Source organism: Odontesthes bonariensis, chromosome 13 (assembly GCF_027942865.1).
Source record: "Odontesthes bonariensis isolate fOdoBon6 chromosome 13, fOdoBon6.hap1, whole genome shotgun sequence".
Classification (NCBI taxonomy): domain Eukaryota; kingdom Metazoa; phylum Chordata; class Actinopteri; order Atheriniformes; family Atherinopsidae; genus Odontesthes; species Odontesthes bonariensis.
The window spans coordinates 20,544,713-20,569,467 of record NC_134518.1 but is presented as its reverse complement, the minus strand read 5'-3'; the positions used below and the strand labels follow the sequence as shown (position 1 = coordinate 20,569,467).

Sequence of the window (24,755 nt, the reverse complement as noted above, 5' to 3'; positions counted from 1 at the left end):
TGAGGGAGGCAGAAGCAGGGCGATGACTTCTCTCCACCTCTCGGCGCTAACCGTAGAAAGAGGGTGGGGATTAGAAGTCAAATAGTAGAAGAGGGGTTGTCTCAAATGAAGCTAGAGGGGGGAAAAGAAGTGAAGAGTTTAATAGGACCTCAACACAATCCTCAACAAACAAGAAGCAGAGGGGGGAAGCTGCGATTTAGGGGTTCAGTTCGTCGCTGCTCACTGTTTTAGAAACAAACAAAAAAAGAAGTTGATTGGTTTTCAATAGAAATTTTTATACTTATTAGTGAGCCATTTTTTTTTTATAAAAGAGCAGTTTCCTCTCAGATAAGTCACGCAACTCAAGTAAGTAAATGAGTTTTCTCTCAATTACCCTTTGTATCGTTTATGTATGTTAGTAATTGTGGTGTTAACAGTATTAAGACGCTGGCAGCATGAGGCGGCAGTTGGAATAAACGGCTGTAGACACGTGGCATGAAACTAAACACACGGGGACAACTTTCCCTTTGGTTTCTATCAAAGAAGCTCCTTATTAATCGCGCCAAAAGATGTGGGAACGACATGAAGCCTCAGCGCTCAACAAATTGAGTGTGAGGAGCACGCCTGAAAGATGACGACTGTCTCGGAAATACCTCTTTAGTGACTGCCATGCTTTTATAGCAGTTCCCTGATTAAGTCTCGCTCTTGTGTTGTAGTAGTAAACTCATGTCTGGGTAATCTCGGGTAATGTTCTGACCTGTGAGCATATATGAACACAGTTCGGCCATTATAAGCCTTGCAGTTGTACTCGGCCCGGGTTTAAATGGATATGTGTTGTAGTCCGAAACAGTGGTAAGATAAAGACATGTGATGCTTTCACTGGCTCCCCGCAGAGTCCGAAATCATCAACATTGGCCTTAAAAGAAGCGTTTTGAATAGTCAAAGGGCTGTTCTATGCCGCTTGTGAAGTTGTGTCATACATAAAAACGCATATCGATATGTGCAAACTATTTTATTTAGAATACATCACGGGGGGGGGGGGGGGGGGGGGGGGGCTATCTTGTTCAGTATGATAGAGTCCAAATCAAGCTGCTCATCAAAGTTGCTGGTCCAGTAGTTTTTAAAGTGCAGCAACAGTTTTGGTGCGCTGTTGAGTTGTTGACTGATAAATGATGGCTTTAAAATAACTAAACATGTCAACACAACAGCAACATAAAAAGCTAAACAGAACTGAAAGACTTGGTCGCAGCCACTTTTGTGTCTTTTCATTATTTGCGTAAACCTGATATTTTCGCCATTTTGGCCCAGCAAGTGAACGCTGCATCCTCTCCCCGGGGTGGGCCGCCCAGCTGAGCCGGTAACCGGACCCGGGCTGAGGTCATGCCGGCGGAGAAACAGCTGCCCGCCGGCCGGCCGCGCAGCATCAGAGAGTTGCTTTTTTGGACTCCGCGGGGAAAAGAAGCGCCTAGGGCGCGTGGTTTATTTTCATGGAAACTTGTGAGGATAAACAGTTTGTCGTGCGGTTCTTTGTGTCCTGCAGAGGCTGTCAAACATGACTGGTCAAGGTCACCAATATCTCACTAGGGCAAAGAGAGCAGCGCTGGATGTGAGCAGCAGCAGAGGGACTTGAAAGAAAGCGGAAGACTTAGTGACCCAGACACCTCTTAGTTAACTCAAATTCAAACACAGGCCCTAGAAATGTATTTCTCCTTTTTTTTCCTTGTGTTATAAATATCCTAAACATAAACAAAGAGACCCCAACACCAAAAGTCCCATGACAAAAACAGTAGCAATGTTGCAGCATTCAGCTGGTGCTCAGGTATTTCAGGAAACAACTTCCTTATATGGAACTTAACCAGGCCTCCTGCCCTCTCTCGCCACACACACACACTTCTCAGTGCTATGACAGGAGCTCACACCTGCCTGCCAACACTTAAAACACATTGCTTTCATGTTTTACTTGTCGGCAAGTCCTCGTTGTGTTGACCTTCCTGCATTATCACAACACAGGAGCACTCGTGTTCGCCACAGAGACACGGTGCTCTTTCTAATGAACTGCGGCACTAAACAGGTGGGAAACGGCCAGAATGCGGAATGCAGAGGTAGAGGTTTAGGAAGTTGATCAGATGCTTGTTAGCAGCTTGCGTAACTTGTTTGTCGCGTTTACGTCCACATGTTTAATTTAACCTGTGCTCAGACACAAAGTGAGAACTTGATAGCACAACAACGCACGCTGTGAGGGCTTCTGGCACCTTGCAGGCATGACTCCTGTATCAGTTGTTGTCTCCTGAGTAATGGCTGCCAGTGTGTGGTACGATCTCTGCATGTCCCGATGAAGCCTCTGTTGTGAATCCAACACTTGTGACGGTAGCATCCATACTTAGGAATTCTATGGATTGTGTCTATCCTCTCTTCGTTGTACACATACATAGCCTATTTTCTCATATTGGTTTCGACAATATGCGCAGGTCTGAATCCAGTTTAGTACATGGTAAAAAAGTTTTGACAAAGAAAGAAGAAACTGGCAAGATTAACCTTCAGAGTTTCAGAGTCAAGAAAGTTTATGCAGCTTTTCATTCATCGAGATAATTCAATTTAAAGGCAACAAAGGTGCAAGAAACATTTTCCTTCATGAAGAAAGCAAAAAGAAAGATAGGAAAGCAATGCACTATATGATTAGATTACAGCTGGATTTGTCTAAATCAGACTGCTGAAGCTTCACATTAACTTCTCTTGCTGAACTTTCTTTGCACTCAACACTGAATTTTGGGTCCCATTTCTGATGTTGTGCTTATTCCAAAAGCAGCCTGTTTAATTAGGTTTTGCAATGGGTTTACCCTCACTAAAACAAGCTGATGAAATCCTTTCCCAATGCCTGTAGTAGTAGTGTGTTAACCCTTTGCGGTCTTGGGGCTGGAACCAACCCATCCAGTAACTACCACTACCTCCCAGGGTACAAGCCTGTAACTACAACAAAAGGAAGGGCTAGCATCATATCCCATGATGCAGCACCATCATTGAACGTTAGAGTGTTCGCTGGTGTTGTTGTGTCCCCATCAATACTAATTGAAGCTGGAGCTGATAAATACCCATAACAACTACAGAGTGATTTGAAATAAGTTTCCTTTTCTGCACTCAAAACCCAGATGTTAGTGAATTTTTGACCAGTGTAAGAAGGTTTTTACAATGCAAAATGGCCATGACTTCACAGGAGGACTTTCCATTAATGTTGGCTACTCCAAAAATTAAGAATATATTTTATCTTTTGCTAATGCACAGATACAGACGTTTGAGATTGAAAATGATCAGCTAGGATAACTGAGGGTTTTATTTCCTGCAGTTGTATGGCAGAAACGTTACTTTTCCCCATATCAGAGTATGTTTTAAATGTAAAGGTTGTATGTTGATGTTAGTGCCATCAAAGTGACAGGCACGATTATGGAAACTATGAGAAGGAGGACAGTATTAATGTCAGTGGTTTTTATTTTTCAAAGGTAGTGATTGTGTTATGATACGAGTAATTTCTGCCAAACGTAAGTTTTTAACTTTGTTTGCATACTCGATGAAAGATTGGAAAAAAACAGAACGAACCACAGGCATTGTGGAATCTTGATGATTTTTGACCGTCTTTAAAAAATTATTTTTTGTAAACAGCAAAGCTAAAGGACCAACAAGAGCACAAAGGCCAACAGTTGTGGCATCCATTTAAGTTTGTTTGACTTTTGTTTTTTTTACCTCAAGTGGAAGAGGACGGCTGGTTTGAGAGCAGTCGCACACCTTTTACAGTGTGGCTCAATTAACAGGTTCATTTGTGGAATATATTCATATTTACACAAGTGACTGAAGGAGTGCTGTGTCGCTCGATGTTGTGAACCAGGGAGTTAAATCTGTGTCTGCGTGAAAATATTCAAAGGTTTTCTTTTCTATATGGGGTGTCAATTACGAAGAAATCCTCCTTTTCAAACTCTCTTTTCAGCACTGAGGCAGATCACTGGACTGTGAGTAATCATATTACACACACGCCTCATGGGCACACGCAGAGATAAATCTGTGCCCTCAGGGCCCCCCTGTTTCTTCAGCACGACACACACACTTCATTCAGACGTGTGCGTTTCCCGCATGAGGCCTTGACTGCAGCATATCTGCCTCTCTATCCCTGTCCTCTGCAGTAGATAGAGCAACTTCTTTTTTATTTTTGGACATTTGTCTTCTTGTTTAGATGTTTTTCAAATGTTTGTGCTGCTGTTGAGATATCTTGTCAGATTTGGCTTGACTTTATTGCCGCAGGTTACAGCGACCTGTCCTGTCTGTGTGCATGTGTCTGTGTTTTCAGGGTGGTCACGACTGATCTGACTGTATTTAGCCGGCCAGTTTCAGCCTTTTTTGTTTGAGCGCTCAATGGTGTTTACATAGCAGTCGCATCACCACTCGCTCTGGACCTGATTATTTCAGTGAGATAAAAAACAAAGCTAAACTGTTGTTGCTGTTATTCCCAGACTCACTCAGTCAATCTATGCTGCTTAGAGATGGAAATGCCAGCCTTTTCTGGTGCTTCCCCGATTTCCGGAACAAAAGAAACTGATTGAGTGTTCAGTATTGTTTCTGCTGGTTAAGATGAAGACCACTGTCACTGAATTGCTGTGGACAATGCAATGAGAGGTGCCAGGTACTCAGCAAGGATTTACAAAACAATTCCTCCAATAGGCAAACTGAGGAGAATATTTAACACCTCAAAGCACTCCATCAGATGTCTCCAGAGTGCATCATTTTAGAGCTTTTTAAAAAATTTTTTTTAGAGATTTCTAATACAAAGAAAAACTACTTAAAGTCAATAGAGTGAAAGAAAAACAAATCTTTTCTTTGTTCAGAGGATCAAAATGTGAACATCTTCACTCAGAACTCTGTGTTATCCATATTTATACTCAAGTTGTGAGTATCTTTTGAGTGTCTATCTGAACAATTAGCCGGCTTGTTAAGAGAAATTTAATAAACGTTAATGTAAATGTAAATGTTCTTACATGTCTATGTTTATGGATGTTTTTATATTTCGGATTCATGAAGTAATTGGAAAAATGACTGTATCTTAGATAAACAAATGACAAAAGTCAACTTTTAGTTGCAGAGTTGAGTTATTAATAAAAGATGGAGCATGCAAACTGGAGCTTGGTATTGTACATACACATAGATCTTTGTTAGTGTAACAGACTTGTATCCATTATTTGGGGGTTTTGAGAAGGATAAAGCATGCTCTGCTGTAGTGCTGATTTATTTATTGTTTAACTCTCCAGACTGCATTCAACTAACTAGTCGACAGCTAACCACGAAGTCTGAAAGTCACCCTCGATTCTGAACCACCATCTGCTCAGTTGTGAGGACCATTCATGTGCACACAGTGAGATCTGTAACAAAAATCTGTGATCGTGTCGTTTTAGCTCTAAAGAAGAGTTCAAATCAACAAAACTTAATATGTAAGAGGCTGGATACAGAATACATTTTTTGTAATAACTGGATCTTTCCTGTCTGCGGATTTTCCTTTTGACTGGCAGTTTGGCCTTAAAAATGTAAGCAAACAAGAAAAAGGCCAAAGATATTTAGCTATCATTTATGTAATAATCTACGATAAACAAGTATGTTTTATATGATCATATAAAAAAAAGACAGTGTGATTGATAATTATTTTCTCCTCCTCATCCCCTTCCCATCTTCTTCTCCACTCTGCCTTGGTCCCTCCCTCCTCGTCCTCTCTTTCAACAGCCATGGCGCCCTCTCTTCTCCAAGCCTATAGAAGGCGCTGGTGGATGGCGGTGACGGCGGTGATTGAAAATCTGCTGTGTTCGGCCGTGCTGCTGGGCTGGGGCTCCCTACTTATCATGCTGAAGAGGGAAGGCTTCTACTCCCACCTGTGCTCAGGTAAATTCGATTGAATGAACTTTAATCTGTTCCATAATGCAGTAAATGCATTCAGTTTGTGACAGGTCTGGAGGCATTGTCTTGCTGAAATGAGAAAGGCTTTCCCTGAAAAGAAACCATTTACATGGCAGCATGTATGTACATACAGTATTTGTTAGGATTAATGGCGCCGTCACAGATGGGCTAGTGTGACATGCAGTCATTTCCACCACAAAGTCATGTCTGAGGGCCCGAGGACCACAGGGTGCCACAGTCGTTCGTTAATGGCTTTCGGCTTTTCCACTGAACTGGAAACCACTGACGGTGGACATATTGTCATCACCATTAGAGTGATCTTAAAAGGTGTAACTGCAGGCTTTGTTCCTATAACACACCTCCTTTGTCAACATGTTCCCACAGTAAATGACTCCGTGGTCGTGTCTTTGGGCAACTCTTCTGACGATGAGGTAGAGAAATGGCTCAGCTGTGTGGACCAGGAGGAGATGCTGAATCTGGGCTTCACCATCGGTTCTTTCCTGCTCAGTGCCACAACACTGCCGCTCGGTATCCTGATGGACAAGTTTGGTCCACGTCCAATTCGGCTGGTGGGCAGGTAATGGTTGTAGAATAGGCACAGGTGTGTCACAAGTATAAAAAGATGTGTTTCTGCTGGTGTGTCTGAACTCCTGAAACGCCCTTGCGCACTGAAAGGTTTTGTCACATGGACACTCAACTGCCCCGAACGAAACATCTAAGTGGATGGATGACATTCCTAAAGTTGGAAGAGGAATTCCTTTGTTTTCTCAAAGTGTGTGAATCAGCAGACATAGATGCGGCCACTAGTTTGTGTGTGTGCAGGGAGAGCACAATTTACATTTGCACACTATAAATGGCTGTGGAAACTTTTTAGTCTAATTATGTGAAAATGTTCTGTTAGTGTAAAGCTGGACAGCTCTTAGTATCTTTACAGCACGCAAAGAGTCACAGTACTTAGTTAAAACACACACACACACGCTTTTAAAAACACTCACACATGTTCCCACAAGCTCCTCATTAGCTTGTCTATGACTCAGATACTGTTGAGTCATCAACTGTGAGTTATCTTGCGTTTGTATCGAGGCCTTTGGAAAGTTTCTATTCTTGTTCCCCTAATTGAAATGATTTTTTTTCATTGCAGCTCATGCTTTGGTTTGTCGTGCATTATCATGGCTGCGTCTGCCTACAACCCTAATGGTTAGTACAAGCAATAACACACCAGAATATCTAATGGATATCAGATGGACATCAAATAATCAAGTTCAAAACGTCTCACAGAAATACGTACAGCTGTAATAGTCACCACACTCATCTTGTGGAAAAGTTTTCTTCAGGACAGTTTATGTTTTAAAGTGACAGCCAGGAGCTTTTGTTTTTTTGATTTTACAAGGCAGAGGAGCATTCTCAATTATTACTCTGAGGATTGCTCACTTTTGCCACTTAATAGACTAAAATAAAAGTATAGTAATTCATGGTAATGTGATCTTAAGCCACAAATTGCTGTTTAAAGCAGGATAAAGCTCTTTCACATCTTAATTTTTGCAGGTACACAAAGGTGTTATTAGTTCTCAAGTTCTGTGTTGTGCTGCTAAAACCAATATTTTGTTTGAGATGAAACTTTTCTCCGTGACGTTTATCTTCTTCTCTGCAGATCTGTCAGCGCTTATCTTCTTGGCTCTATCCCTGAACGGTTTTGGAGGCATCTGCCTGACCTTCACTTCCATCACGGTGAGACACACAACAACAATAGTAACACAAAACAAAAAGTAACGCACATGTGTTTATCATTTCCCGTAAAGTACAAAAGTTCAGCCTAGAGGGGTTTGAATGTGTTTTACATGAATCTGACCAGGACTTCCACAGTGAAACACTCAGTGGGGTTACATGGCACTGAAAGGATCGGATAATAGCTTGGTTTCTCGTGACGTAACAGTGCTGCATCGCGAACGCGTGAAATTCAGATGGATGTCAGGAAGTGAAGTCTGCCCATAGAACTGCTGTGTAAAAAAATCAAGATGCCCGTGTTTTGTGCTGTTTACGGCTGCTCCAACCGTTCTACCCGTGAAAAAGAAAAAAGTTTTTTTAGAATACCAAAGGTTGTCGTACACAAAGGTGAGAAATGTAAAAAGCTAACAGAACAACGCCGTAAAAAATGGATTTCAAACCTACGTCTGCAGTCGGGAGGAGCAGAGTCAGTTTACTCTCGTGTCTGCAGCGACCACTTCGTCAGAGGTATGTTAGCTAACTACTAACTTTGTTTTTGTGGCTGTGTTTATATAGCATTGGGGTGTTGTTAAATACTCATTTACTTAGTAATAATTATTAATTTTCCGGTAGTCTAATATGGGCTTCATTGTGACTTTTTAGGCATCCCTAGCGTAAACATCCTAGCCTACATAAATTACTAACCCTGCCATTCAATTACAATGAGCTGCAATGACATCCCCATCCTCCTTCGCAATTATCCAAGTCTTCAGTGGGGTTTTGTTTGCTCTCTGAGAGTGGTTTACCTTGAAACATAAACGACTGCAGGGCTCTCAAGTGTCACGCAATGAGCGTGAAACACACGCATTTCAACAAGTTCACACGCTCACACGCCACACATGCCATTTCTCACGCTGAGAAATGATCAACTTCGTCGCACAGAAATTCTAATGGCCTATACTATAAATGAGTCAATGGCAGGTTACTGTGCGCTCGTACAGCTCAGAACTATAGCTCTGGTACAGTTGTCTTGATTTAGCAACCCATCGGCAAATCACAAAATAGAATTTCTCAGCCAATCAGAAAACAGAATTTCTTGTTGCCGGGTGAGGTCTGAAATAGCTTTCAGCTGCAAGCACGCGTTCCATGAATGCACAGCGGACATAACCTATTATGCTCTGAATGCGTGCAGAAGTTGTAGACGAGCTGGAGGTGGAAGAGAACCGTCAGGTCATCAGCACGTCATATCTTCATTTATTTGAATCTTTTATTAGTTACTATAGTTTTCCTACTCCTTGTAAAAGACCAATACCTGCCGATTAAAGTGTTCGTTGGAGTAGTGGGCCTAAATATTCAGCACACACCCTTTGACATGAGCAACTTAATGAAAAATGAAAAATATGTAGGAGTGTAATTAATTGTAGTTAATTTTTTTCAAAGGTGACTGGTATGAGCAGATTCCCAAGGCTATCTACAATTGCCAAACTGGTATTAGTTCTGCCGCACTGAAATGCTGATGCAGAGAGGGTTTTTTTCCATGGTAGGGCTCAATAAGACCAAGACCAGGAACACGTTGGCTCTGAATGGAACTCTGTCATCCATCATGACTGTGAAAATGGCTGTGCTTTAAATGGGAGCCTCCAATATCAGTCATCAAGCATCAAAATCTGCCACAAACACTTACAACAACACTCATAAAATTGTTTTGTTAGTTAAGACTTTGCATACCTAAAACAATTTATTTTAAAATAGATTTGTGATTTTGGTATAAATAAAACAATTTCTTTGTTCTTTAAGTAGCTAGTTTATGGCGATGGGATACTGCAAGGGACCAGCCCTAGCCTGACTACGTCATACTCACGATTCTAGTCAGAATGTGAGTCTGATACCGCTCAATAGAGATTTGGGTATGGGGCGTGTTTCAACCGAACCAGGAGAAAAAATGCCTCTTCGCTCAATTGGACAGACCTAAAACCAATCAGAGCAACGTAGTATGTGACGTAGATTAAGCAACACACACTTGTTGTAGGAAGGACGGCAAAAACATCTTTTCTATCGATAAAAGCCTTTATCACGTTCATCTGTTCGTCTTTCAAAATGAATGCAATGTGGAGATCCTGTAGAACAGACTCGATGGCAGAATCTACACACCCTAGCTCTCCAGCGGCAGCCGTGTTCAGCTCTTTAGTGACGTAGTCGATAATGTCCCTGTTGATCATCTGTCCATCATCGTATAAAGCCCGCCCTGGCAATCTGATTGGTCCGACCAATTCTTGGTCGGGCATAATGATTTCCCAACTGAGCAGAGCCAGACCGAACTTCCCGACCAAAACTTTTATGGGCGGGGCTAAGTTCGGCTGGCACCCAGGCTAGACCAGCCCCCCCCCCCCCCCCCCCAAAAAAAAAAAACTAAAGAACCCCCCCTGCCGCGCGCACACGGCCCGGCCCCTGCCCCGCCCGAATCTCACTCCAAGCAAACTTGAAAATTTGAGAGCCCTGCGATTGTCAGGCTAACATCGTCGTTAAGATGCGTTGCTATTGTTACATTACATGTATAGCCGGGTTACTGCTTGCATCTTAACACATAAAATAATATAACAACAATATAACTCACCCTGGCGAAGACCAAACAATATCCGTCGTGGAACCGTTTAGTACCAAGGTTGTGGACCCATCCGCTTACAAAAAATTGTACGCCTCCATACTTTTGTAGGTCTTCATTGTTGTTTTGTGTAGTATGATGTTTGAAGGACCAGATAGTTGGTTGTGTCCACAGCCTCGATGGTCGACAAATCCTTATATTCTCCAGAAAATTCACTCATCTTCATAAGGTACGGGTCCCGCCCAACATATTTACTCAATAATTGTTTGTATCGTATTCTAGAAACTGGCTCTAAATCTCTATAATACGGACTCTCTGGAACGGTTTCCTCCATAGACGGAGTCGCCATATTTACTTCCTGACAACCATCTGAAAACCGCGCCCCCTTACGACCACGTGACTGAAACCAAGCTATCAGCTAAATTACAATAAGAATGAGTTGAGCAAGGGTAATTAACCTTGGATATATTGCGGTGAATGAATTGAATCAAACTCAGGCATTCGAGAAAATGGCGAATGAAGAGCAAGATGAAGCTACGTCCCTCTACTTTTCGTTTGTGATGAGCTGCTTATTGCACAAACGCTATGCACAACGGCGCATTCTCCATCGCGTTGTTTGTTTCTTTCTGACGGCAACAACAACAGTAATATCGTCTCTTCCGACTTCTGGTTCACGACCACGGGAAAAAATCTCGAGCATGCGCAGAAATTAAAGTCTAATTCACCACATGCTTCACCCGTCTGCAAACACGTTTAATTTGACTTTCAACCGAGTTATCTCGGGGTCTTAATCTGATCCGATCCAATTTCTTGTCAGAATAAGGTGTCTACATGCACTTAATAACTCAATCTTATTATAATTTAGCCAATTATCCGATCCTTTCAGTACCATGTAACCACACTGACAGAGTTGGCAGTATGATGTTATGGGGCTGCATGAGTGCAAAAGGTTATTTACTGATGGCACCACGAGTGTGGCTGACAAGGTGACTCTCAGAGTTTCTGAAGAGTAAAAAAGGAAACCATGACCTGTATGATGCATGACCTGAATTCAGAAGTAGGCATTAGAAAAGAAGAGCAACACAACCCCTCCAGCAAAGAACACCTGTTTTTTATTGCAAGCCTGTATTTTCAATCGTTACCTTTTAGCTTTAAATGAGAGTAAATACTCATCTCTTCAACCGAAAATTACAGCTACTGAAGGATAATGTAGTTTTAAACTATTTGGCATTTAACTGAGTGCACCTCTGTTGACTATTGGTATGGTGCCCCATAATTTAATGCAGGTTTAATGCAAGTTATAAACAGCCTCTGACTTCAGCTTCATGTTAAGTATTCACACTATTATAAAGAAGGAGAGGATCCTTTTAAGAATATTAAATGGCAACTTTGCCTTGTGTATCTTCTGAGAGTGTCCTACACTATATCATTGAAACAACAGGTTACATAACTTATATTCGGAGAAAATAGTAATGTAGAAATTTGTACCTGGAACGGATGAGTGGAAAAAGTTTTTGGCAGCTGATAGCCTGAGCGTGGTCAGGGCTTATGTTTGCCCCAGCTGAGGAAACACTGTGTGTTGTGACTGGAAACTGTGTTTGTGTACACTCACGTCAGGCATGCGTAACTAGGTACGATGTATCAGTTGTTACCGACATGATCGAGAGTTTTATTGTCGTCTCTGCCTCGTGTCCTGACAAGTATTCCAGTTTGTGCCGTGTGTGGGTACATTGTGTTTCCGTCAGAGCTGCACATGACAACCCAGAGATGGGCCGTCTATGATGCAAGTTTCCACCAATGAAAGCCCGCGGTCGGACACACACCCTCACCAAAGCTCGACCCACTTGCCTCTACTCAAAATACTCAAGGGCGAATTGTAATCATGTGTCTTTTGAACCTTCTTATGCCCTCTCTTTCTGCTCTTATCATGTTTCACGGCTTTACACAAAATCGAACACACACATTTTTGGCTTAACACGACTGTGGAACATTTGGGTGTGCTAGTGTGGTCTTATGTGTACAAATAACCATGAAACTGATGTTTGGATAGTGAGGGCTCAGGGTGATATGGACAGATGATGTTGTCCTACAGGTTTTTTTCTGTGTGTTGGCTGTGTCAAACAACACCTGTCTCAGTTAAATGAACACAATTCATACCTTTATGAAGAACCAGTGACTTCACTTTTTTTTTACTCGCGTCACAGTGAGTAAACGGCAGGATTTCCTTTTATGGTCAAACTCTCCAGGCAGCAGGTTCCCATGAGAGCTAAAGCGTGCACGTTATCCACTTCAAGCGAATGGGTTTTTGGTTCTGAGGGCAAGTTGACCCTTTCAGCTTCCTCAACGACCCATCTGAACTGCTCAGAAACACTCACATAAGCAAATGCACAACTGCAGGTACTGAGCACATTTATTAACCAGAGACATCCTGCTGTAATCTTCATTGTGACAGCTCGTCATACAGCTGACTTTGAAATTCGGGATCTAATTCTGGCACAAACGCGTACAGCTGCATCACGTGTTGTCAAAATGTTTCTCAAAGTTTTCTCTTCGGAACTTCCCAGTAGTGCGAGTTCACAAGTCACCTTCATACCCTTCTCTGCCTCCGCGACAGACCTCCAAGAATTCAGCCAATCAGAAGACACTTTAGCCAGATCCTCCCTTCTCAGTAGGAGGCTTCCCCTTAGAGAAAGCTCTCCCTTCTTCTGAACTTATTACAAACTATTCTGAGTTATTGGCAAAGCCAATCTAGAGGTACCCATGATGAAGAATTAAATGACTGAAAATGATCGTGTCATGTCCACTTTAAGTAAGCTCAGCAGAAATTAAGTAAAAGATAGAAGGCTAAAATAATGGTCAAAGTGGTGAAAGTTCAGTTCATGAATTGATGAATAGTGGAAGTTTCATTTATAGTTTCGTTGTTTTTTTCCGGATCATATCGGGCAGCGATGAAGGCAGAAACAGCCAGAAAGAACATTGTACAATGTTAAACTTTGGTGATGTTATTTATTTCTTCATCATTTCTTTAAGAAATGGATTTGGCATGTCATGCTGCGATACACATTACAAAATTTGGTTTTATGTGGCCATCTTGACAGGGGATTTCATATCTCAGTTAGACTTTCTTGGCCAATTAAAGGGCAAATAAAAGAACAAAACTTGCTTCCAAATACTTTTTCAAAGCTAGAACACTAAAATGACTCCATGTTAAAAAAAAAGCTGGAACAAGACTTTAGATCAAAGCATGGTTCAACATGTTGTTGTTGCATTTCTCAGACAAAACATGACATATGTGGCCCTCACAGCTGTATACTAATCATTTTATTACTTAGAATTAAAAACTAGCTCAGCTGATCAGCGTGACTTCACCTTGTCACTTCATGACTCAGTGTAGCGGCATCACAACAAAATGGAAAGTCCTTTCAGTGTTTGACCGCGTTCTCTACGTTCCATTAAACACACACACTGGCACAAGATTAATATCACCCCCCTCCTTCCTGTTTGTCCCCATCTGACCTCTGTTGCTTGTGTTGCCTCTGTCGACACTTATGATTGGGTTTACTGGCGCTCACTGACCTCGACGCTGTTGTTGGTGTTCTGATGAGCAAATGAGCACAAGGACAAAAGCACACAGGCGCGACATCGTGACTGAAACCATATGCTTGAGAGTAATAACTCGAAATTGTTGATGAAATGAAAGAATCTGTTGAGTTAAAGTCTACAGGAATCAGTTAGTTTACATTGTGTTCTTCATAAGTCTCTCACGTGATTTAATACAATAGTGTTAATGAAGTATTAGCATTACCTAATGTGGAATTACAATTAATCACTTGTTAACCTCCAACATACATAAAATCACAGATTGTGGCACAAGTCCTTCAAATGTGAAGGGCAGTATTGGACATTGCTAATACAATAACTAAACCACATAACCAGGTTAATTTCCTTTAGTGGTGTGCCCGTTTTCTATGTGTATTGCAATAAGACGTGTATTTATCCAAATCCATGCTGGCAACTAAAGCATAAAATTGACAAAGAAATATGAATTCCTTACAAAAGTATGGAGTGACTGTTTGAAAATGGTAACAAAATAGAAAAGAAAAATAATAGAGAGAATAATATAATGTATACAAAGTAAGAGGCTACCGAGACAGCTCTTGTTTCTCAATTTTACATGAAATTACCACAATTTAACTGGTGTTACCGCCATATTTTACCTCTCTGACAAGTTCTGGGAAATTCCGCATTTTTAAAAATGTTAGTAAACTTTTATATAACCAGTAAGAAATCCCATTGGGATTAAAAAGTCCTGTTCAAGATAGCTGCAGCTCAGCTTGGTAGCAGGCATGTAACCATGCATGCAACAGACTAACAAACAGCGCTTGAAGCAGGCAGAAACAATTCAAGTCTAGATTACCTGTTGCGATAATGATTTTCTTTTATTTTCTGCAGTTGCATGTGACTGGGCAACTTTCATGTTTTCACTTTTCAAATTATATGAACCACGGATTACCCAAATTTACAGTCATTAACAGAGGCATCGCTATGTGAACAGATTGAACAGGCAGCAGGAATGCACACACAATGGGCACACTTTGCAGCTGGTGTGACGCCAGCAAAGAGGGTGGACTGAACTCAAAGCCCTGCAACTCTTAATCTAAAGAACTCTCTGTGGCTGTATCTTACATGAAAAAAAAGACCAAATCTTGCACTCTTTTTGCACTATTCCATTTTTCTTCTTAGCAGTTTAGTTAGTGCGAGTCAGTGAGTTAGTTGAGTGATCGATGCCCTCATGAACCAGTGTGTACTCACTTATGTGCTGTGCCTTTTGTGCAGATTTACAGGAAGGCAAGGCTGAATAAATTCCTCGTGTCGTGCTTCATCATCTTTAATGATCCATGTTCGCACAGACAGAGCTTGTGTTTCACTGGTGTCAAATTAGCATTCAAGAAGTACGGACGAGCCTCTTACATTTACTGTAACACGTGGGATTGCCCTCAAACAGAAGTGGCTGCGTGCAGGGGCCCGTCTGATCACATGCTGGTGATAAATGTGTGTTCAGTTGTTCATTGCTGGAGTTATGAAAGTTGTCTGTAAAATTTGCTCAGCAAATAGAAGCCACTGCAGGGAACTGAGCGTGACTCTGCGGGTCAAACACGAAGCGACTTCAAAAGCTTCCATCACGTCTTAACATTTGACCAGTTTTCATGTTATGCAAGTCTGCTGCAGCTGGACATGAGCGCTGCGAGGGAAGATGGTTTGGCCAATCTATGAACAGTTAGAGGGCGGCAGGGAGTGGAGGTGGAAATAAGAAGCCGGTGCTAATCAGCTGTGGTTTAGTGTTTCCTGCTACGTTCTCCACAGAGTGAGGAGCTGCAGCTGCGGCATGGGGAGATCAGTCAAACCAAAAAAAAAAACGTACTCCCACTACCTTTCTCTGTCGTGATTTCTGTTCCAGTCTCTTGCACTCCTCCTCTCCTACACATTTTTTTTTTTCACTTTCTCTTCCTGTAACCAACCTTTCTTCCACATGGTTAGAGCTGAAACTAATTTCTAAGCTCATTAATCTACCATTTGGCTCATTCTCCCAATGATTAAAGTCTTAATTAAACTCAGTGCCAAAGTCTTACAACACTCAAGTGAGTGAGCACAGCAGGAGTAGAGCCTGAACCGATTAGTCGTGACAAACGAAAAGCCAAAGCTCCATTTGTGTCTCTCTGACACCAGTTGACCCTTGTGTGCCTCCATACAGTCACGTGTTAGCATGCAGGACATGTGTTGCATACCCTGTGTGAAATATGTGCTTTATGGCGTCTGCTAGTCGTGCACGGCTCATGCACACACGCATTTACTTGCTTTCTGCATCCCAGACGAATCATTTAGGGCAGGAGTAGATTTTTTGCTGCCCGTATCCTGAGAGAAAACGTCAGTTATACGATATTTCACACCGCTGGAATTTCTTTAACATTTGTAGGAGACACAAACTCCTGTGTGTGATCAGAAGACTCTGTCGCATACATTCGACAAACCTCCGCAGCCGACAGAGTCCGGCACCCCAGCCCTTATAGCCATGTAGGTGATGTGCAGTATTCCTGAGGATTCCCAGAATCTCTGAATGAAGATGGGTCTTCTCTACGATGCTTTTCTCATCTTGCTGAGAAAGTCCGAGTCCCTCTTGAATACCCAGAGGAAACCATTTTTTTTCCTGTTTAACTGCTAACTACTTGGTAGCATCTCTTGAAGTGACCTCATGCTTCCCAGTGCAAAACAGACACACGCTATATCCTGCTGGCTTCAAACTGTTACTGTAGGGCAATCTCATGGCAGCGGTCAACCTCCACGCACAACCGATAACATCAAATTCACACTCACACCCGCACCTTTGCATCCTACTGGATTTAGAAGCCAAACGAAGGTCTTGGACCATCGATTGCCCCTTTCTGACGGAGATGAGACGCTGAGTGAGAAGTAAATAACAACAGAATGCAATTATTTGCAAAAATTGTAAACTGTATGTTCATATGACAAATGGTAAAAGACAACATATGGAAGGTTCAAACTGAGAAGTGCTGTTGTTTCTAGTCTGGACACACCTACCCATTCATTTTCAGTGGGAACTTTTGAGTGGTGCTGTTTTTTCCCGCTGACTTTGATGGCTGTAGCGCACTTGAAAATAAAAAGGTGCTGGAGGAGCATTTTCCCAGCTAGTTGGGTTAATTGGTACTTAGGGAGGGTAAATAATGAAGCAATTCAAGACTGACATTCCTTGGCAAAAAAATAGGAATTTCATTATCCATGTTAAGTGACATTAAGAGACGCTTTATAAAATTCTGTCATTTTGTCCCTGTGCTGTTTCAGTACTCACATATACACAAGTTGCGCATCACAGCATTCTGTTTTTATCTGCATTTCAATCCCGGTGAGATCTGTTTCAGAGTGCGTTTTTAAAATTGTGCCACTTGTTCATAAGAAGACAAAGTCACAGACTGCAGCACTTCATTACCTAGTGATCTTCATAGTTTCAGAGTTATTAGAAGATTTCAGTTACACTTTAAGCTGCGACATTTACCGTGTTTATATTAGTAATGGATCGCCGAGGACTCAACAGAGGATTACCCTAGGTTTTGCAGCTTCCTTCAGCGCCACAGACGTTTACACTGATCTGGTTTTCCAGTCTGCAGCAGCAGGGATCCCCTGATACAACCCAATTTGTGATCAAAGTGATACGGCATCCTTTCACATAAGTCCTTCCATTTCTCCGTCTGTCGTTCCCCACGTCCTTCCACATGAAGGCCAGGCCCGAGCTCAGCACTGAGCTCATTAATGTCTCATGAATGTTGTACAGTGAGATCAGTGCAAAGGAAGAAAGGGTCACTGACACTGCTCAGTGCACTCTGACACAGCGAGGAGATTAGGTGACGCTCGCAGAAGTTCGGAAAGCCTGTGGTCAGTGCTCAGAGAGAAAAGTGAGTTTGTCATGCAGCACAACTACAATCCCCCACATGTGATTTTATAATCATGATTGACCCATTTAAAGCTCTAATCAAAGAGCACTTAGTGTGCTGCCAGCACAACAGGTCATTGTTATTTTTTTCTAATCTACTTATTACTGTAAATAGGTCAACCTAATATATGATGTGTTGGTGCCTGCCACCACATACTTTTTGCCATGTGTCATGCAGGCCCTCGTGGTGGGTCTAAAGAGTCCTGTGAAGTTCATAGAGAGCTGGCTATAGATCGGCTTCTGCATTTTTAATCCGAACTATGGGAATTTGTTGAGATTGCTAGAATAAAGACGGTGAATGGTGACTCAGTGTAGCTTAATCTGTGTTTGAACTATGGGGTCAGGACCCAAACTAGATCATGACTTATTTTTCGTCTCCCATGACATGGAAAGTAATATTTCTTAATGAGTCTGCATGGAGTTACTGAGTGCAAACGCTGTGAAACAGAGGAGCGTCTGTTCATGCCGCTCCCACACAGCATCTGTCTGCCCTCTGCTGGTGCACTTCAGCTCAGGATGGTGCATAACACACACACACACACACACACACACACACGCTTTTCACAAATACCAACAGTGAACTTATTTATAATGATTGTATCTGTTGTCTTTTGTCCCTCAGCTCCCCAACATGTTTGGGGCTGTGAGCTCCACCATCATGTCTCTGATGATCGGCTCCTACGCCTCCTCTGCTGTCACCTTCCCAGGCGTAAAGGTAATTCACAACAGTTATATTAACAGCTGGGGGAGGGGTCGGCATAGTCAAATCTGCTGCCTTACTTGGGCCTGTATATGTTGAGTTCGAATGTTCTCCATGTGCCTGTGCGAGCTGTGCTCCGGCTTCCACCTGCAGGCAGATAACGTGCGTTGTTGGTTAACTGATGACTCAAAAATGTCTGCAAGCGTGACTGTGAGCATGGATGGGGAATGTATTAATGTGGTCTTTGTAGCTTGCTCTGCTGAGGTAGAAAATAACCTCAGTGAGTGCATCTTTAAACACAAGAGGAAATTTTACGAAAAAACCACTCTCTCTGTCCTCCCCCAGCTGATCTACGATGCAGGCGTGTCCTTCCAGGTGATCATGTGGATGTGGGCGGGTCTCGCAGGGTTTGTCTTTTTCAACTGTTTTCTTAACTGGCCGTCTGATGGCTTCCCCACACCTGACGAGGTGGACTACAGGTCAGTGTGGCCGCCAGCCTGTTGCATCTCCTCCCAGCTAATTAGGACATTAAATGTGTTAAAGAAAACCCTAACTCCCTCATTACAGCAAGATCCTCACTCTGAAAGAGCTGCCCTCGTCTGACCAGAAGACAGTCGGAGAGCGGCTGGGCCAGAAAAACGGAGACGTCCGACACTCTACAGAGAAGCTTCCTAATGGTCCCGACGCTGCATCCAGTGAGTCAACAAGCACTGTTCATTTATACAGCCTGAGTTTGAAAACTTTTTTTGTTTACAGCAGCGGAGTATATTTAGCAGAAATACGATCATGTATATTTTCTCACCTGGAAGCCACAGTTATGGGGCTAGAGGGGGTTGAAAGGGGCGGCTGCAGAGTGGCACTGACATGTTACAGGGAGAGATGGAAAACTTTGCAGTTAAATTCTCTGCTCAAGTTGGGAGGACGTGTTTGACAGATGATTTTGGAGACTGAGGTCGGTCATGCCTGAATTTGCTAGTACTGCTCTGCTTGACTGCCTGAACTACAGCAGCGAGCGGGATAATTTACCGGAGACTTACCCAAACACAAAAGCAGGACATCTCCCTAAAATGTGGTGACTTTGATTATGGAAATCAGCTTTGACTTTGACTTTGAAAAGATTAATTTGAAATGTTCTCGAAATTTCTGAAAAGATGCAGCTTTTGTGACCTGTTAAATCCTCCTGTAACCCATCACACTGCAGTATGATCAACAAGATGGTATGATAACCATTTCTCACACTGTATATGTCAATTAAAAAAAAACTCTCCTCCTCTCTTAGATGCTAATTCTTTCCGCCGGTCAGTGTTCTCACCCATCTTCCTGTGGAGTCTTATTACGATGGGGATGACGCAGCTGAGGATCATCTTCTTTATGGGGGCAATGAACAAGATGCTGGAGTTCATGGTCACACATGGAGTAGATCATCGTGAGTGTCCAAGCATGTTTTAACAAAAGCGTACAGTTTATCAGATTATTACATGTTATTAAGATCATTTTGTTTATGTATTTCAGCAAATGATCAGATGGTGATTGAGGCAAAAGAGAAAGGTGAGCAGTTTCATGATAAGACCTTCGATTTTTCATACTTAACGTGGCTTATTATGCGAAGATCTTTTTTTTTTTACTTTTTCGTCAATTTAAAAAATATGTTTTCTTTCAGTTGATTTCTACTCGTCAATTTTTGGCACACTGCAGCTGCTGTGTCTGGCCACGTGTCCTCTGATCGGCTACATCATGGACTGGAAGATGAAGGAGTGTGCGGATGAGAAGGCCGCCCCCTCAGGCACAGAGAAGGGGTACATGCAGTGAAACACGACAGATGTGTTTCTTTATTGTTTAGCGTTTGGCTTTCAGACGTAGGCAGGAAACACGTGAAGCTGGAGGAAGATTTGACATCATTTGTCTGATATCAGATGAACACAAAAGTACATTTAAGTAAGAAAATGTTTTCCTGTGTCTCCATTAGACCGACGAGTGGACCCACAAGAGATCGTAAGATCCAGAAGATAACCAACGCCATGAGGGCTTTCATCTTCACTAACCTTCTTTTGATCATTTTTGGATGCTGCTGTCTTATTGACAACTTGCCTCTACAGGTAGCACACACACCAACGCACGCCTTAGAGCAGCCACACAAAAATCAGTTGTGTGAACAAAAGGTCTCACGACTCAAACCCACATAATGCCTTTTTCCTGTTTTTTCCACTGTAGATTCTGACCTTCATCCTCCACACAATGGTCCGAGGCTTCATCCACTCCTGCTGTGGGGGCCTCTATGCTGCTGTGTGAGTGTGGCACTGACATAACATCATGACATCATCACTTGCACATCAGCACAATAACAGCTAGAGGATAAGTTACCCGAGGCATGGACAGTTTATTAAAATTCCTGTTTAGATCACACAGCAAACATTTAAGTGGTGTCACGACAGAATTTAAACTATGCACCATATAAACACTAAAAGTAAAGCAGAGCTTAACAATGTGATAAAAGCCTCCAGATGTGGTAACAAAAGTATGGCGTGCTGCCTTTTGTGTAGTCACTCGCAGAGTATGTGAATGTGTCTGTCTTATAACTTGTCCATGATTTAACCACAAAGATTATTGGGGAGCTCAGTGGTATATCCCATTCTAACCACTTCATACCTCTTCCACAGCTACCCGTCCAACCACTTTGGAACACTGACAGGGCTCCAGTCCATGATCAGCGCCGTGGTCGCCCTGCTGCAGCAGCCGCTCTTCATCATCATGGTCGGGCATCTGCACGCAGACGCTTACTGGGTGAGAAACACACTCGTGGATGATTTCCTGCACACCAGGATAGACATAAACTGTCAGCACTGCTCATTGTGGCACAAAGCGTTGGAAATGATGTTGCTTCTGAAGGCACAGTTTAATTATGATAAGGCATATAACTCTGTGTGGAGAAAACACACGTTACACAAAGAATAACTTAATCATTTGTATGTGTGTTGGAGGGTTATCCACATAAACATTAAACTACTATACACATTCCCCTCTTCTCTAATGTCTGCTAATCCTAACTGTGCTATAATACCAGACTAAAGAGCCAGGTCATCTTTTTGTACTAAAGTTTGGCCCTGTAGTCACAGATAAATGAGACAGAAATATACTATATTAAATCATATATACTGTATATTTCCCTTTTCTTTAGTTTCAACAGCAGGTTAACATTTGGTTAACATAGAGACAAAACATTATAAAATAAGAAAAAAATGATGATTGTGAATAACAATCACAATCAATAAAGGACGCACCCGGTGTACATACATGCATACAAACAATGTGCACACACCTAATGAACAGCACAGATACAATACATCGTAATGATTTATGAAAAGAATACCTTTTGGGTATTTTTCATGATCATAATATTCAGAGGATTTACTTCAGTAAAGGTACTAACACAGCACTCCAAAATTACTTCATAACATATAAGTCATGTGTATAAATGATTGAATAAGCACGTTTATAAAGGAAACTGCACCGAAAGCAGTAAAATAGCATGACCACATGTACCCAGCATGCTAAACTAATTGGTGAACATTGTACCAACAAATAACTCACACTCTAAAGTCTATTTTACAGATTTGTATTGTCTTCTCGCTTTCAAGTGACCAGTTCTCACTAAAAATGTCATTTTATTTCCTTCACTGGACAGTTTTATACCGCTGCCCTTGAAACGACAAGCTCTCACTTTTACTTATGCCCCTTCTGTGTCTTTCAGATCAACGTCGGCCTGCTGATTCTCTCATTTTTCGGCTTCCTGTTGCCGGGTTATCTGTACTACCACCGCAGAAACCTGCTGAGGGAAAAGAAGGTTAGAGACAGGCTACCTGCCAGTCAGGAGATGCAGGCCCTCAAGCACTCTGAAGCGAACGGCTACAAACCTCACAGCAACGGCTTCAGTGCGGCGGAGGCTTAAACAACGACTGAGCCGAAGACCGCGGGAACTGTTAAGATTCGTTTTTTCTACGTGCCTCAATAATGAACACCAGCAATCTACTCTTCCTGATAGATTTTGTTGCGATGGTACACGCTTTTTTTTGGTTTCCTTTTGTCAATGCTTGTGCCCATATTTCTCATCACAAACTGAACCACGGAGCCGTTTTGTTGCGAAAGATGTTAAGTTCTCTTTTTTTATTTTAGTTCACGGACGACATGTGCCATCTTCATTCATTGCTGTTTATTTATTTTGGTTCACGTCCAAAGAGCCGAATTAGTGTCAATTAAAGCCATAGCGTTCAATTGCAAGCGGATGCAAAGACAGCAGTACTTGAAATACTATTTTATATAGTCTTCTGACAATCATCACAATTATTGCTAACACCAAAGAACACTTTATGAGAATATTAGTTATGAGAAAGGTGACACTTTCCATTCAGTATTGTATTGAAAAAAAAAAGCGTGATGATGCAATCATGAGGTGTATTAATTGTGCTGTTTCTACTGTCGTCCCCCAGCAAACACTAAACATGTCCGTTACCAAAGCTATTAAAAACAGCACGTAGGCAAAGAAAATGTAAAACATCAAGACAACAGAATAGCGGTACATACGAAGGAGCTTTGTGGTGTTATTTCTGAGCCCACTTGTTCACACACGCACACACACACACAAGAAAGGCTGGTTGTTGAGATACCACATCTACCTCCTTTCCGTTTATTGTACTGTCTCTGCAACAGACTTCCATCTCTGTCCATCTTTCTCCACATTTGGAAATATAAACGATTAGGTTTTTACATGCCCATTGTGAAAAAAAACCTACTGAGTTTTCTTTGTGCCTCCAGACGTGATAATGATTCAGCCCTTACATTTCTGTAATGTTTATATATACATATGTATATATATATATATACATATGTATATATGTAGGAAAAACATTTTTTCAAGGAAAAATGTAACTGATATGGGTCATTCTGACACACAGTGTGTGTCAATATTTGAAACACTTTGTACTGCTTTATGCACAGAAATGAACTAGTGTGTGTATAAGATGTGTATTTAAGTGTCTTTTTTTATACTTATAGTTGCAGTAGCATTGAAAAGGGAATGTAATTGTGTAGTGGGCTTGTTATAAAAGAAGCTCGGGTGATTTTTCTTCGTATTCTGCTTTTGCCTTACTGTCGTGTATTGACTTTAGGAGCAAGCAAACCTCAAGCAAATTTTTTTTTTTTTTGTAAATAGAACCGAGGTCTGGCATGTGTTGTATTATGTTTTTCGCCTCCTTTACTATAAATGGGTGTGTGCAGCATATGGAAGTACATTAACTGAAGTCAACTAAGGAAAACACTGGCTGCAGTTACACTTTAAAAATTTTTTTAAAAAATTGATTCACATTTGACAATAGAGGGGAAACATCTCGCTGCAGTCGGTGGCTCCTGTGTGTCAGCCAGCTGCAGAAAAATGTAAAGATCCTCCAAAGTTAGAACAAACTGTTTGATGTATATGTTCGTTTCCGCATGCAGAATCTTTTGCATTGTAACCATTTCTTTTTTTTTTTCATTTCATTTCTCTTTTCTGGTGCATTTTGCTGTTTTTTTTTTTTTTTTTCAAGCTTCCTTCACATATACATCCTGTTCAGCTTTGCTCTCTCTTTTGAGAGAAAAGATGCGTTTTGTTTCCGCCTAGTGTTTTTAATCGCTGTAGAAGTGAATTTAAGATTATTTGCCTCTGCCAAACATCTTTCTCTATAAACCAAAGCCATCTCTAGGGACTGTAAAGGTAGTCAGTGCAGCACGCGACCTCAGGACAGCACGCAGGAACAATATCACAAGCATTAGTCGTGCGGTCAACAGCAGTATGTAGAAATAGTGTTGATTCTGCTTGATAATCTGTGTTCTATGCTTTGTATTAATAAGTGCATTTCAGTGAAAGCTGCTGAGGTTTTTGAGTTTGGCTCTCGCTTTCCTCGTGATGCTCAACCATAACCATAAATTCTGTTGCCTTAGAAGTCTCATAGCGAAATGGCCACTAGATTTGCGTTAAAGCCGATTCACGGCCTTCCACTTAACGGGACGTCCTTTTGCACATTATGCACGGGACGAACATCAGTGGCTTCCTGGAATGAAACACTCCTGACAGAATCTACAGGAGAAAACATCAGATTTATGTGAATGTTAAGACTGCACCATCAGATGAACAACACCAACGTTTGTTAATCTGACTGTATATTTGGGACTGTCTGGCTAAGTTAACCTTTCCCACCTTCAATCAATATATCCAGCATGTGCATTTGATAAGTTAATAAATTTCTAAATACGACTGTACTGTGTTTAGTCTTTTTTTCTTTCCTTTCAGTCATCTACCATTTGTCACTGGC

The 24,755-nt window shown here is 41.8% G+C and overlaps 1 protein-coding gene across 1 annotated transcript; it reads left to right on the top strand.

Moving 5' to 3' along the window:
- The first annotated feature begins 85 nt into the window (after positions 1-85).
- On the top strand, positions 86-24,697 carry slc43a1a (solute carrier family 43 member 1a). The gene is made up of 15 exons (XM_075481491.1): positions 86-345; positions 5,734-5,889; positions 6,289-6,481; positions 7,046-7,101; positions 7,556-7,632; positions 18,337-18,429; positions 18,760-18,893; positions 18,982-19,109; positions 19,694-19,840; positions 19,927-19,962; positions 20,075-20,210; positions 20,381-20,510; positions 20,626-20,699; positions 21,072-21,195; positions 22,163-24,697. The coding sequence occupies exons 2-15, from the start codon at positions 5,736-5,738 to the stop codon at positions 22,358-22,360; spliced, it is 1,680 nt and encodes a 559-aa protein (XP_075337606.1). The 5' UTR covers positions 86-345; positions 5,734-5,735; the 3' UTR covers positions 22,361-24,697.
- Positions 24,698-24,755: the final 58 nt, after the last annotated feature.

Coding starts and splice junctions, on each gene's coding strand:
- slc43a1a (XM_075481491.1), top strand. CDS start 5,736: ATGGCGCCCTCTCTTCTCCAAGCCTATAGAAGGCGCTGGTGGATGGCG. Junction 7,102..7,555: donor GTCTGCCTACAACCCTAATG/GTTAGTACAAGC, acceptor TCTTCTCTGCAG/ATCTGTCAGCGCTTATCTTC. Junction 7,633..18,336: donor TGACCTTCACTTCCATCACG/GTGAGACACACA, acceptor TTTGTCCCTCAG/CTCCCCAACATGTTTGGGGC.